Below are 12,054 nucleotides of genomic sequence, written 5' to 3'. Positions count from 1 at the left end.
ATGGGGATGCTTATGAGTTTCATGGGAGGAACAGGTCACACATTATCTTTTATTTTCTGCCTTTTATTGCATAATTAGTACTCTATTGCTAAGTTCTGTTTTGTTTTTTTAATCTTTGTTAGTCTTAAATTAATGGCTTTGCATTATATAATTTTTGCATTTTAGCAGATGGGTTAGCATCCAAGACTACGACTCTTGTAACAGGAGCACTCTATGATCAATTTATCAAGAAAGAGATCAAAGACTTTGATGACTTCCACATTGCCATTCTTGATATCTTCAAGTAAGCATATGGTTTCAATGGAAATTTCTGTCATTACTTGTTTAAAGAAAAGGAAAAATATGCAAGTAAGAAAACAAATTATTTCATCTATTTCAAACCTCTTACTAATAATAGTATAAAAGTTAAAATTATCTTAATGGAAAATGATTTTTAAAAAAAAAAACAATTATTTAAAATACTTTCATGGAAAATTATTCTTTTAATTAACTGTAAAACCGATTCAATTTGGAAAATACAATTACTTTTCCATTCTTACAGTTGTGTTTTTTAAATGGGTGAGAACATATCCATTGATAGCTGAAATAAAAAACACAAGGCATTTTTTAATATAAACATTAGGAATTACGACACTATTGCTCGATAAATTAAGGGAGAGGTTATATTTATAACTTATTTTTCCTTACAACCTCTTATAACCATTTTCTTTATCATTGGATGAAAATCAAATCAATGATTATAAAATAACATTAAGTAAGAGCTGTTGATTTAATTTTAATCTAACATTAAAGAAAGTGGTTGTAAGGGGAAATAGGTAATTATAACCTCCTCATAAATTAATTTGCAGGTTCAAAAACTAAAAAAACTGAGCCTTATTCATCCATGATGTTTCTTTACCAATCTTTCAACAAAATAATAATCATGGAACCAAATTTAATGACCCCCAAATTTCCCTATGATAAGTTTGAATGAGGCTTAAATTTATGCAACTTTGATAAATAGATTTCCAAATTAATCAGCATATAACATCAGTTCTAATTAGAGTTACTAACAATTTTTTTCCCCATAGCAATTTCAACACGGCCTTACCCGGCAAGCATTATGATGCACCATCACACGGTGAAATCTGGGTCAGTTAACTCTTCCCCAACTTTTGTTTAATCTACATGCATCCCTCCTTAACTGACATGTTTCTAACAAGCAGGATTTGTTTAATAAATGGAATGGTGCACCAAAGGAACATAAAAAGAAGATTTTCACTGAATTCATGATTAAGAATGTGAGTATCAGCAAAGTGGATGACTCTATGATGATCACTGGGATAGTGGCACCCCCAGCAGCTATGGTAGCTAAGAGAACAGGACAATCTGTGCCCCAACTAAGTGTTATGAAAGCCATCCCTGATGTTGCCTTTGTGCCCACAATAACAGTTTTGGCTCTCATTGGTGTTAAGCTCACCAAAAGAATGTCATTCAAGAAAATTGCATCCTAACTTTCACTTTCGATGCATGAAAAGCAGTGTAATATGCACATTATGAAGTGTAATGTTTCATATCGTTCATGGTATTTCCAATGCAAATGATCGTGAACTTGACATTATTTAATAGTACAACCTTTGCACATAAAGAGACTAGAATGAGACCCTCATCACATGGAATGCTGCAAAAGTAAAAAGCTCCATTCGATTGCTGATTTAACAATTCCAACCTAAATCAAGAAATAGTATTCCAAAAATTTACAAAAAAAAGCTTCCCTTAAAGAATAGAGCACGCTATAATATTCACACCATGTGCAATTGAACTAATTCCTTGTTGTGTAGAAGAGTGTAAAACACAAACAGCATTTACAAATTACGATAGAAGCAGATTGCAGCATGTTTGAGAAATTCTCAATACCTTCAGCTGTGTTAATCATTCTAATTGGATTCATCTTAACCATATGCTCCCACCCTTAGAGCCAGATTTCTTCCTTCCATTCCTTTTGTTCCTAGGGACATATGACTTCAATGTAGGACATGATTTCAGAGTAGAAAGAAAATTAGGCACATTATTCTCAGTGGCCAAGTCAGGTTCTGAAACTTGAACCTGGGAAATGGATTTATTCCCTTCAACTGCCTGATTTCCAATATTCTCAAAACCATGCACCTCTTTCATAGCTGCTTGATATCGTATAACACCATCCTTGGTCTGCACATAAGAAAAGGCCAATACTATAAATTTACAATGAATGTAATGATTGTAAAATATATACAACCTCAGCAGTTGTATGCTAGAGAGCTCATGACTATCAGTGTGCCATTAATTCAAAATTTTAAACAATAATTGCAGGCTTGCAGCATGGAAATAAAATACACATCAAAGCAAATAGCATTCACATCACAAGTGTAAATCCTTCCATAGGAAATGAGGACTGCAATTTCATAATATTAGAGTAAATGTAATATGGTTGAAAATATGTCGAGTGTGGGTTAGAGTCTGTTCGTGAGTTAGAATCTGTCAGGTTCAGTTAGTGTGTGTTTTCAGTATAACAGACTTCCGTTTAGATAGTTCCAGAAGTTAAGCTTCATTCTGTAATCTCTATATATGTTTAGTTTCCTTTTGGAACAGTAATCAATACAATCAGATTCTTCTTTCACTCAGAAATTGCAAATTCTCTCTTCTTTTTCTATGCTTCATCTCTATTTGACATACCAAAATGTGCTTCCATGAAATACGTATGATTAAGGGGCAGGTATTACATGGCATAAGTAGTATATGCACACAGTTATTTATGAAATAGTTTCAAATTTTAAAATAAAATATAAAAAATTATAACATGTACAAATATGCACAAGAAAAATATAACACCACCAACAAAGATATTCACTTGAAAAAAACAATGGGTTGTGCATCTCAATTTTTCAACCCTGCTATAAATTGGATAACAAGAAATAATACAGAGCTATAAATAACAAAATGAATTACACTTTTGTAATTGGTTAAGAACAAAAAGCTTATGTAAATTCAATCCAGAGAGTTTAGTCACAATTTGACCAACATTTCACTCTACACAAGCTCACTTAAACATGTTCCACCCTTCCCCACCTCCTCTTAATAACCTTATGCTTCATTCATTTATGCAAAACATCACAAACTGCGCACTAAGTTCGATCTTACCCTCTTCCATTAGAACCCAGTGTGTCTTACTACACATGGAACCCAAGATGCGGATGCCCAGATCATTGACTTCTTTTCCAATTATCCGACTGTCCTTTGAGTTTTAGATCTTAAAAGAGTCTGAATTCTCCTTGCTATAACTAATTCTTAAAACTATGTTTGTGCTGTATCACTAAGTGTTCAAATAAAAGGAAATGCAAGGATATGTGACAGGTAAGTAGCCATATCCGTTGGGCACATTGTCCAATGACATGACATGTCTTGCCATATGCATGCTTCATGGAAGAGTTACAATGGAAAATAAACCTTGAAGCGCAACAAGTTTTAGTGTAGAAAGAATGAAATTTGACATGATCAATCAACAATTCCAAGCAACAATAGAGTTTATAACGCACAACTTCCATCCACCAACTATTATTGAAATATTGACAAAGAAATCAGAATAATCAAAAGCTGAATAAAAATTATGTGGCATCTCATTTCTCAACCGTTGTGAAGAACTTCCTTCACAAAAATAACTTCACAGAAACCCACAAGAATGGTACTAGCAATTGCAAAAACCAAAAGCATGGTGCAAGCAGTCGAAAACTCAATTGTTACAAATATATATATATATACATATATATATATATATCTATGTATACATATATGTATACATAGATATATATATATATATATATGTATATCTGTATATATATATATATATATAGATATATAGAACTCTAAATAAGTTTTGTATAGAAACCTTACATCTTCCCATGGATCATCAAACTCAGGCCTGTCAGTGGTTTCTCTGGTAACTATTATCCCTTGATGACTTGATGATGCATTTACTGACATAAGTTGATCTCTCATGTGAAACTCAGATTGATGTTGATCTCCCATGTTCAATTGAGTTACAGAACAAAAATTTCCAGGATTTTCACTAACAACATTGTCAAGTCGAGTTTTCAATTTGTTAAGTTGTGACTTTGCTGCTTCAATCTTTTTCAAGATGTAATCAAAGGATTTATTATCATTTTCATAGTCTACAGAAGACGACGTAAAATTCCACTTGAACTCCTCATTAATATCCTTGTTATCTCCTGATATCAATCAAACAGAATGTTAAAATATAAATTTATAATCCTCATGGAAACAAATGATCAAAACTAAACCTGTAAGTTAATACACAAAAATCAATAAAAAAACCAGTGTATGTAATTCTTTGTACTTGTTTGATTCACAATATCAGGGTGAGATAAACTAGAAAAGAAGATTTGTATATTATTGAATCGTATAATATCTGGACAAGAGCTCTCTATTTAACGAGTACTAAAAGACCTAATGGGCTAAGCCCAAAATACACTTTTACAGTATTCTAGCTAATACAAATAAATAGATAAAATTCTAATATTTACAATACTCTCCCTCAAGCTAAGGAATGGATATTTATCATTCTCAACTTGTTAGTGAGCTCTTGAAACCTATCATTAGGTAGACCCTTAATCAAGACATCAGTCAATTGACGACCATAATGGATGTATGGAGTAGTAATCAGGCCACTATCGAGTTTCTCTTTGATGAAGTGGCAATCAATCTCAATATGCTTGGTTCGATCGTGTTAGACTGGATTGTGGGCTATATAAATGGCTGACTTGTTATCACAAAATAACTTCATATATCCTTCATATCTCAACTTGAGTTCAATCAAGAATGATTTTCAACCATAATAACTAACAGATCCCTTGAGCCGTGGCCTGAAATTCTGCTTCTGCACTTGATCTAACAACCACATTTTGCTTTTTACTTCTCCATGTTATTAAATTTCCACAGAGAAACATACAATAGCCCGAAGTAGATCGTCTGTCAGTCACAGATCAAGCATAATCGGCATCTGTATAAACCTCTAAGGAGAGATTTCCTACTCTCTGGAACAATAGTCCTCTTCCTGGTGTGCCTTTCAGGTATTGGAGAATCCTGTCCACAGCTCGCAAGTGTTTCTCCCTTGGATTATGCATGAATTGACTAACAATACTAACTGCATAAGTTAGATCAGATCTAGTATGAGCTAGATATATCAATCTTCCCACTATTCGTTGATACTGTCCTTTGTCAACTGGAGGGCTCTCATTTTCACTTCCTAGTCTGTGGTTTTGCTCAATCGGAGTACTGGAAGGTTTGCATCCGAGTTTTCCTACTTCTTTAAGGAGGTCAAGAACATTCTCCCGTTGACAAATAAAAATGCCTTGTTTTGAATGAGCAACTTCTATCCCAAGAAAATACCTCAGATTTTCAAGATCTTTAACTTCAAATTCAACAGTCAGTCTTTTTCTCAAAGCACATTTCTCATCTATATCATCTCCTGTTATAATCACATCGTTAACATAAACTAGAATGATAATGGTCTTACCTTCCTGAGAATGTTTAAAGAAAATGGTATGATCTCCTTGTTTTTACTTGTATCTCATTGAAAGCATAACTTTGGTAAATCTTCCAAACCAAGCACGCGGGGATTCTTTTAAGCCATACAACACCTTCAATCTGCAAACTTTATTATCTCCATTTGTAGAGTTAAATCCTGGTAAGATCTCCATGTAAACTTCTTCTGATTCGCCGTTGAGGAAGGCATTTTCACATCAAATTGTTTCAAATCCCAATTAAAATGAGCAGGAAGAGATAATAAAATTCTTACAGTATTCATTTTGGCCACTAGAGCAAATGTTTCTTCATAGTCAATACCATAGGTCTATGTGAACCCCTTGGCTACCAGTCGAGCTTTATATTTCTCAAGAGTCCCATCAGAATTATACTTTGGAGTATACACCCATCTGCACCCTACTGCCCTTTTTCCATTTGGCCTGTCAACAACTTCCCATGTATTATTCTTCTCCAACGCATTCATCTCATCATGCATGGCTTGAACCCAATTATCATCCTTTAATGCTTCATGTACTAATTTCGGGATTGAAACAGAGTCAAGTGCTTTAATAAAACTTTTATGCTGCATAGAGAGATTCTTAGAGGAAACAAAATGAGAAATAAGATGTTGGGTACAGGATCTTTTCCCTTTCCTTATAGCAATGGGTAAGTCATCAGAATTAATATCAGGCTCAGGAATAAAAGAAGTAGTGTATTCAATACTTACCAGCGATTCAGGCGATTGCAGTTGCTGATGGAGCAGTGTGGGTTGTTTCTTCCTTTGATACACTAGTTCAAGTGTCCCAGCTTTGCGTACTCTTTGTCGATCAATAGGAGGCATGACACATGAGGATTCAAATCCATTTTCAGTCTTAGCAACTAAATCTTCCTTCTCAACTTGGGTAATTGGTGTAGGCAACAGAAAGGGAGACTCAGACTCAGAGAAAATGGATGAAGCTTCTATATTATTCTCCCCCTGAAGCTGAGAGTGTTGAAAGTAGGACTCAGATTCATGAAAGCTAACATCCATAGAGACAAAGAATTTACGATTTGGAGGGTGGTAACATTTGTATTCTTTCTTGTTGGAAGCATAGCCAAGGAAGACACACTTAAGGGCTCTAGGTTCTAATTTACTCCGATGTTGTTTATGGACATGGATAAAGGCAACACATCCAAAGACACAAGTCTGGAAACTCTACATAATAGGAACAGAAGAAAAAAAAGAAGTCATAAGATCAACAGGACTTACATGGCCAAGGATTCGGGAGGATAAACAGTTGATCAAATAAGCTGCAGTTAATACAGCTTCTCCCCAGTAAGAGTTGGGTACAGATGTCTGAAACAGCAATGCTCTGGTGACTTCAAGCAAATGTCGATTTTTTCTTTCAGCAACCCCATTCTATTGAGGGGTATCCACACATGTGAGCTCATTAGTCATTCCTTTGTCTTTAATAAATTGAGAAAGACGCTGATTAACATATTATGTACCATTATCTGATCTCAAACATTTGATACTTTTACCAAATTGGGTTTCAATCATATAATAAAACTGAATAAACAACTGTGCCACTTTTGCCTTATCTTTCATAAAAAATATCCATGTTATCCGAGTATAATCATCAATAAAAGAGACAAACCATTTAGCACCAGAAACATGAAGGACTTTGGAAGGTCCCCAAACATCAAAATGAATAATAATAAAAGGTTCAATACTTTTTATTTCACTAGAAGGAAAGGATACACGATGATGTTTTGCAAACTGACAGACATCACAATTAAAAGACTCAACAGACTGAGACACAAACAAAGACGGAAACATAGACTTAAGTAAACTAAAAGGAGGATGACCCAAGCGTTTGTGATGCAGCCAAATAAGAGAATCTGAAGTAGACTGACAAGTCATCAAAGTCTAATCCCTGGTACCATCTGCAGCAAAGTCTGGAACTAGATAATACAACTCACCCTGCACCTTAGCAACACCAATCGTCTTCCTCGTTGTGAGATCCTGAAAAACACAATGAGTAGGGAAAAAGATTACAGTGCAATTCAAATCTGTAGTAAGCTTATGAGTAGAAAGAGATTGGTAGAAAGTTGGGGAACATGGAAAGCATTCTTGAGACACAAGGAGGGTTGGAATTTAATGTTACCAGAACCTGCAACTAATGTGTGTGATCCATCAGCTACGGCTATAGTACGGATACCAACAGTAGGATTATAAAAAAGAAAACGGTCAGCGCAGCAAGTCATATGATCAGTAACACCAGAATCTACAATCCATGAAGTTTTGAAATCAGTACAAGAAGCAACAAAAGAATGAGTGCATGAGTTCTTACCAGTCATAGCCAAAGTACCAGTACCAGAAGGGTTATTGAGAGATTCAAATACAGACCTAAGCCGTTCCAATTCCTCACAACGAATAATAGTAAACTCACCAGATATATGTGAGGTCTCATTCACAGGAGAAATGTCTAAAAGGGCAAAGAAAGACTAACCAAATGAGGTTAACTTACCAAGCTTCTCCTAAACTTGTTGCTTTCCATGAAGGCGGTAACAAATCTCTTTTGTGTGACCTGGTCTTTTACAATAGTACACCAATGCCCCTCTTTACTAGGCTTAGGAGGAAAAGACCTTGGAGGTGGCTTAGCGGAGACCATAGCAGACCCGTCAGTGGGCTCAAAATCAGGAGTTGGAGTAGTAACTTTAGATGAGAGTATAATAGATCCTTCGGACACTTTGGTATCCATCATGACAGCTCTGCAACTTTCTTCACCCCTGACAGTATGAAAAAATTCAGAAAGAGAAGGTAATTTTTCCTTACCAAGAATTTGAACTCGAATAGGGTCATATTCTGAGTTAAGACCACAAAGAAAATCAAAGATGTTATTGCGTTCAAGGAGGTGGTCAAAGTGGCTGCATCTTTGCTACACTCCATCTTCAAACTCTGGTACTGATCAAGCTCAGTCCATAACTCATTCATAATACCATAATACTCTGTTATAGAGAGAGAGCCTTGCTTGGTAGAAAAAATCCTATTCCTCAGATCATAGCAGGTGGCAGCATCTTGCTTCATTGAGTAAGTCTGTCTAAGAACATCCCAAATCTCAAGAGCGATAAGTAAGAACATGCAATGTTGACTAACCTCGGGAGTCATAGAGTTCCATAGCCACGTCACAATAAGAGTGTCTTCATCATCCCAGTCAGCAAATTTTGGATCTATTTTGGCAGGAACGAACAAGTACTTCAAGATGTGTAATTTTACGACGCCCTTTAAGGATGGTACGAACAAGTTGAAACCATTGCAAATAATTCTTCCCATAAGACGATAATTCTGATGAAGAGGAGGGAGATCATTTGGAGAAAGAATAGCCATCTAGCGTGTACTAGATGATTGACTGGTTGGAGTATCTTCAACGTCCAACATAATAAGGGCTGGAAAAATTTTCCAGTGGCCGGTGGCGATGAATAGTAAAATAAAATAAATTTCTCTTCTGTTTTTTTTTTATGAACAGTACCGATGAACAGTGCACGTGAACACTACCGTTTTTTTTTTGAGTTGTTCCGGTCGTCTAATGAAAAAGAAACCTCTGTAGAATGATAGATTTGAGAAAACGGAGTGAAGCAGGGGTCCTCACAGTCCAAAAGGTCCCCGGAAAAAAAAAAATTGACGGCAGCTTTGTGGCGGGGAGAGGCAAATAGGGTTTGGTTTTTAAAGGCCGTGATTTGAGGAAGCAGAGCCCTCAGAATCGAGAGCTCTGATACCAACTAGAAAAGAAGATTTATATATTATTGAATCGTGTAATATCTATACAAGAGCTCTCTATTTAAAGAGTACTGAAAGACCTAATGGGCCAAGCCCAAAATACACTTCTAGAGTATTCTAGCTAATACAAATAAATAGATAAAATTCTAATATTTACAACAGATAATTTTTGCAAGTTAGTAAATAACAACACCAGCAACATGTATATATTACCACTACTCACCTATAGCAACACCCGGGAAATATTTTGAACAAGCATCAACACTAGAATCTGTTTTCTCTGTAAATGACAGAAGTGAAAGAAAAAAATTAAAAAACAAAATGAAGGGCAGTAATAAATACTATAACAAATGAAGAAGTGGCATACCATGAGAGAATAAGCTATGCTTAGACATGTATGATGCTAAATCACACTTCTCTTCAACTCTTTTCCTTCTTGTCCTCCTCATAACTTTATTTCTGTGCATTCGACCAGATATAGGCATTGATTTGATACCAGAGTCGTCCAATGTTAGGTGTGAAAAATCAAGCTGCTTTCTATAATTATATGCCGCAAGCTCTTTCTCATATTTAAGTGCTTGAGATTGAAGTTGCCTCAGTTGCAATTCAATCCACTTACAGTGCCACATAATTGGGCGTATGAAACTCCTCCAATGAACTGTCACCTTTTTCTTTCTGAATGATTCAACATCAACATCAAAAACTTTAGTGAATGATTGATAGAGAAATTGTAAAATATATAAATGATTGACACTCAAATCAAACACATCACAAATTTTAATCATGGCAAAAATATAACTGACACATCCAAAATTTTATTTTAGAGCTGAACATATTACTTATCAAAATAGAAATTCTGTAATGTCAATCCTAAAAAATAACCCCTAATTATAAAAGTTTCCTCAGACTTTGAAAGATGTTTTCAACGAGGTCAAATGCAAGAAAACTTATATCGGATTATAGTTAGAAAGATTGGATGATAGCTGTAATGCACATTCCTTCTTAATCTGACAAGATTTACTTAATCTTCTAATCCGGGAAATCTAGCTAATTTAAGGTTAGATCAGTGTCATAGAATTACAAACTTTTGTATCTAAACTAACATACTTAAATCATTTTATAAAATTCAAGTCAAACAATTAGCAACATTGTTACATGAAGCGCAAGATTCATTATTTGAATCATGCAATTTGATCCAATGCATGCTCACACTGAACTGCAACTATTAATCAGTAATGGCTATGAATCATGGCAACAATAATGTTGTATTCAAGATAAAAAGAATAATAACACCTAGTAGCCTAGTTCAAACAGTTGGCTTTATTTCATAAAAAATAATAGTGGTGGAGAGATACACTTCTTCACAATGGGATTAACCAATAATCAGAAAAATAGTATGCCTCTGTGGTTCTTATGTATATATAGGAAAAGAAGTACATATAAAAGGATATGGTATCAGTTATTTACTTTTGTTTCATTTTTGCATTCTTGCTTCTTGTAGACAAGGAAAGAAGAATAGATTCATCAAATAATTCAAAGTGAAATATACCTTGGTCGAATTAATTCAGACCAATCGTCGTCACACATGGATGAGGATGCATTGTCAGCACGCATTCGTGATTCAACTTCAGCATCACTGAAATATGAGGCATTCTCTGAGCCAGATCCTGTATCACCAAAAGAGCTGGAACCCTCAGTGACATCCTCACAAGAATCTTCCACCACCAAAGCTTTGCCAGAATTTGTGCACCCAATGATATCAACCTCTTCATCCTCATTTCGACCAGACAAAGGAACTTGTTCCATTTTCAACGTTTTCATGCCACAAGCAGCATCACCCATGTAGTTTTTCCTAGGCTCCAGAACCCTTTGTCCTGAACATGAAGGGGCACGTATATTCTCTGACTTGTTCTTAACCTCTAAGTCCAGACACATTTTCATAAATCACCCAATCTTCACTGTTTAGAGATCATGCAATGACCAGAAAATCATCATTGAAAACATATGAATCACAAGTTTCCTTAAAAATTAAGATACACCACAAATCAAAAGCACGGAAAAATAAAATTGCATCAACTTCAATTTATGACATTTCTTATGACTTTCAATATATATATAAAACTACTACACTCTCCATAGAAGAAGGTAAGTGCAAGCACATCTTGATATACCAAACAATTTGTCAAAATTAATAACCATAGCCACAACTCTTGATATATACACAACGCATAACTAAAAAATTCACTCTTTTTTCATGCAGTGAAAACATGAATTCAGTAATCAGAACAATAGAACCAACAAGCATCCATGAATTCAAATATTCTAAAATGATTCATAAAGAGAAATCAGGTGTAAGGTCCAAAACTTCAGTGGCACAAAAGATTCCAAAATTCATACAAACAGAACAACAAGAAATTTAAAAAGACAAACACTCTCCACAACTTCATATTATTAAAGAAAAAGGGAAGGAATAATACCATCTTTAACATAATAATCATATATCTCACAAAATTGAAAACCCACAAAAATAATTTAAAAAAAAACTCTTACCCATAAACCAGAATCTGAAGCAAACATGTGGGGATTGGATAAAAGGCCAAGACGTTTGCAAGAATCGAAAAACAGAACCACCCTTTAGGATTCCAATTAAAAGAAAAAGAACAAAGTTTCAAAAAAAAATTAAATTTTTAAATTTTTTTTTGCTCTGAGTGCTTTTACTTATTCGAAGTGTTCGTTAT

General features: G+C 34.8%; 2 protein-coding genes across 3 annotated transcripts; one reads left to right on the top strand and one right to left on the bottom strand.

Moving 5' to 3' along the window:
- On the top strand, positions 1 to 1,493 carry LOC133293282 (uncharacterized). Its single transcript, XM_061491820.1, has 4 exons — positions 1 to 34; positions 166 to 283; positions 1,071 to 1,131; positions 1,206 to 1,493. Exons 1-4 carry the CDS (start codon positions 1 to 3, stop codon positions 1,491 to 1,493), a joined length of 501 nt encoding a protein of 166 aa, XP_061347804.1.
- A 189-nt stretch (positions 1,494 to 1,682) lies between these two features.
- Positions 1,683 to 12,054, bottom strand: LOC133293277 (uncharacterized). Of its 2 annotated transcripts, none has more exons than XM_061491812.1 (6): positions 11,867 to 12,054; positions 10,866 to 11,274; positions 9,684 to 9,991; positions 9,540 to 9,596; positions 3,907 to 4,241; positions 1,683 to 2,187 (listed from the first exon to the last, which is right to left on the bottom strand). In XM_061491812.1, the coding sequence occupies exons 2-6, from the start codon at positions 11,255 to 11,257 to the stop codon at positions 1,927 to 1,929; spliced, it is 1,353 nt and encodes a 450-aa protein (XP_061347796.1). In that variant the 5' UTR covers positions 11,258 to 11,274; positions 11,867 to 12,054; the 3' UTR covers positions 1,683 to 1,926. The 2 variants fall into 2 exon arrangements, with proteins under 2 accessions (XP_061347796.1, XP_061347797.1); XM_061491813.1 differs by having other exon boundaries at positions 10,866 to 11,190.

The sequence above is a fragment of the Gastrolobium bilobum genome, unplaced genomic scaffold, assembly GCF_033153095.1.
Source record: "Gastrolobium bilobum isolate Gb01-03AN ecotype WA unplaced genomic scaffold, APGP_CSIRO_Gbil_v1 utg54545, whole genome shotgun sequence".
Lineage (NCBI taxonomy): Eukaryota > Viridiplantae > Streptophyta > Magnoliopsida > Fabales > Fabaceae > Gastrolobium > Gastrolobium bilobum.
Note: the sequence above shows the minus strand (reverse complement) of the source record. Positions and strands in the feature narration are given on the sequence as shown.

Excerpts from the sequence above, each read along its gene's own strand:
- LOC133293277 (XM_061491812.1), bottom strand. The coding sequence starts at position 11,257 with ATGAAAATGTGTCTGGACTTAGAGGTTAAGAACAAGTCAGAGAATATA. Across the intron at positions 9,992-10,865 it reads TCTGAATTAATTCGACCAAG|AAAGAAAAAGGTGACAGTTC; the intron begins GTATATTTCACT and ends TGAATCATTCAG. Across the intron at positions 9,597-9,683 it reads GCATAGCTTATTCTCTCATG|AGAAAACAGATTCTAGTGTT; the intron begins GTATGCCACTTC and ends TGTCATTTACAG.
- LOC133293282 (XM_061491820.1), top strand. The coding sequence starts at position 1 with ATGGGGATGCTTATGAGTTTCATGGGAGGAACAG. Across the intron at positions 35-165 it reads GAGTTTCATGGGAGGAACAG|CAGATGGGTTAGCATCCAAG; the intron begins GTCACACATTAT and ends TTTGCATTTTAG. Across the intron at positions 1,132-1,205 it reads CATCACACGGTGAAATCTGG|GATTTGTTTAATAAATGGAA; the intron begins GTCAGTTAACTC and ends TCTAACAAGCAG.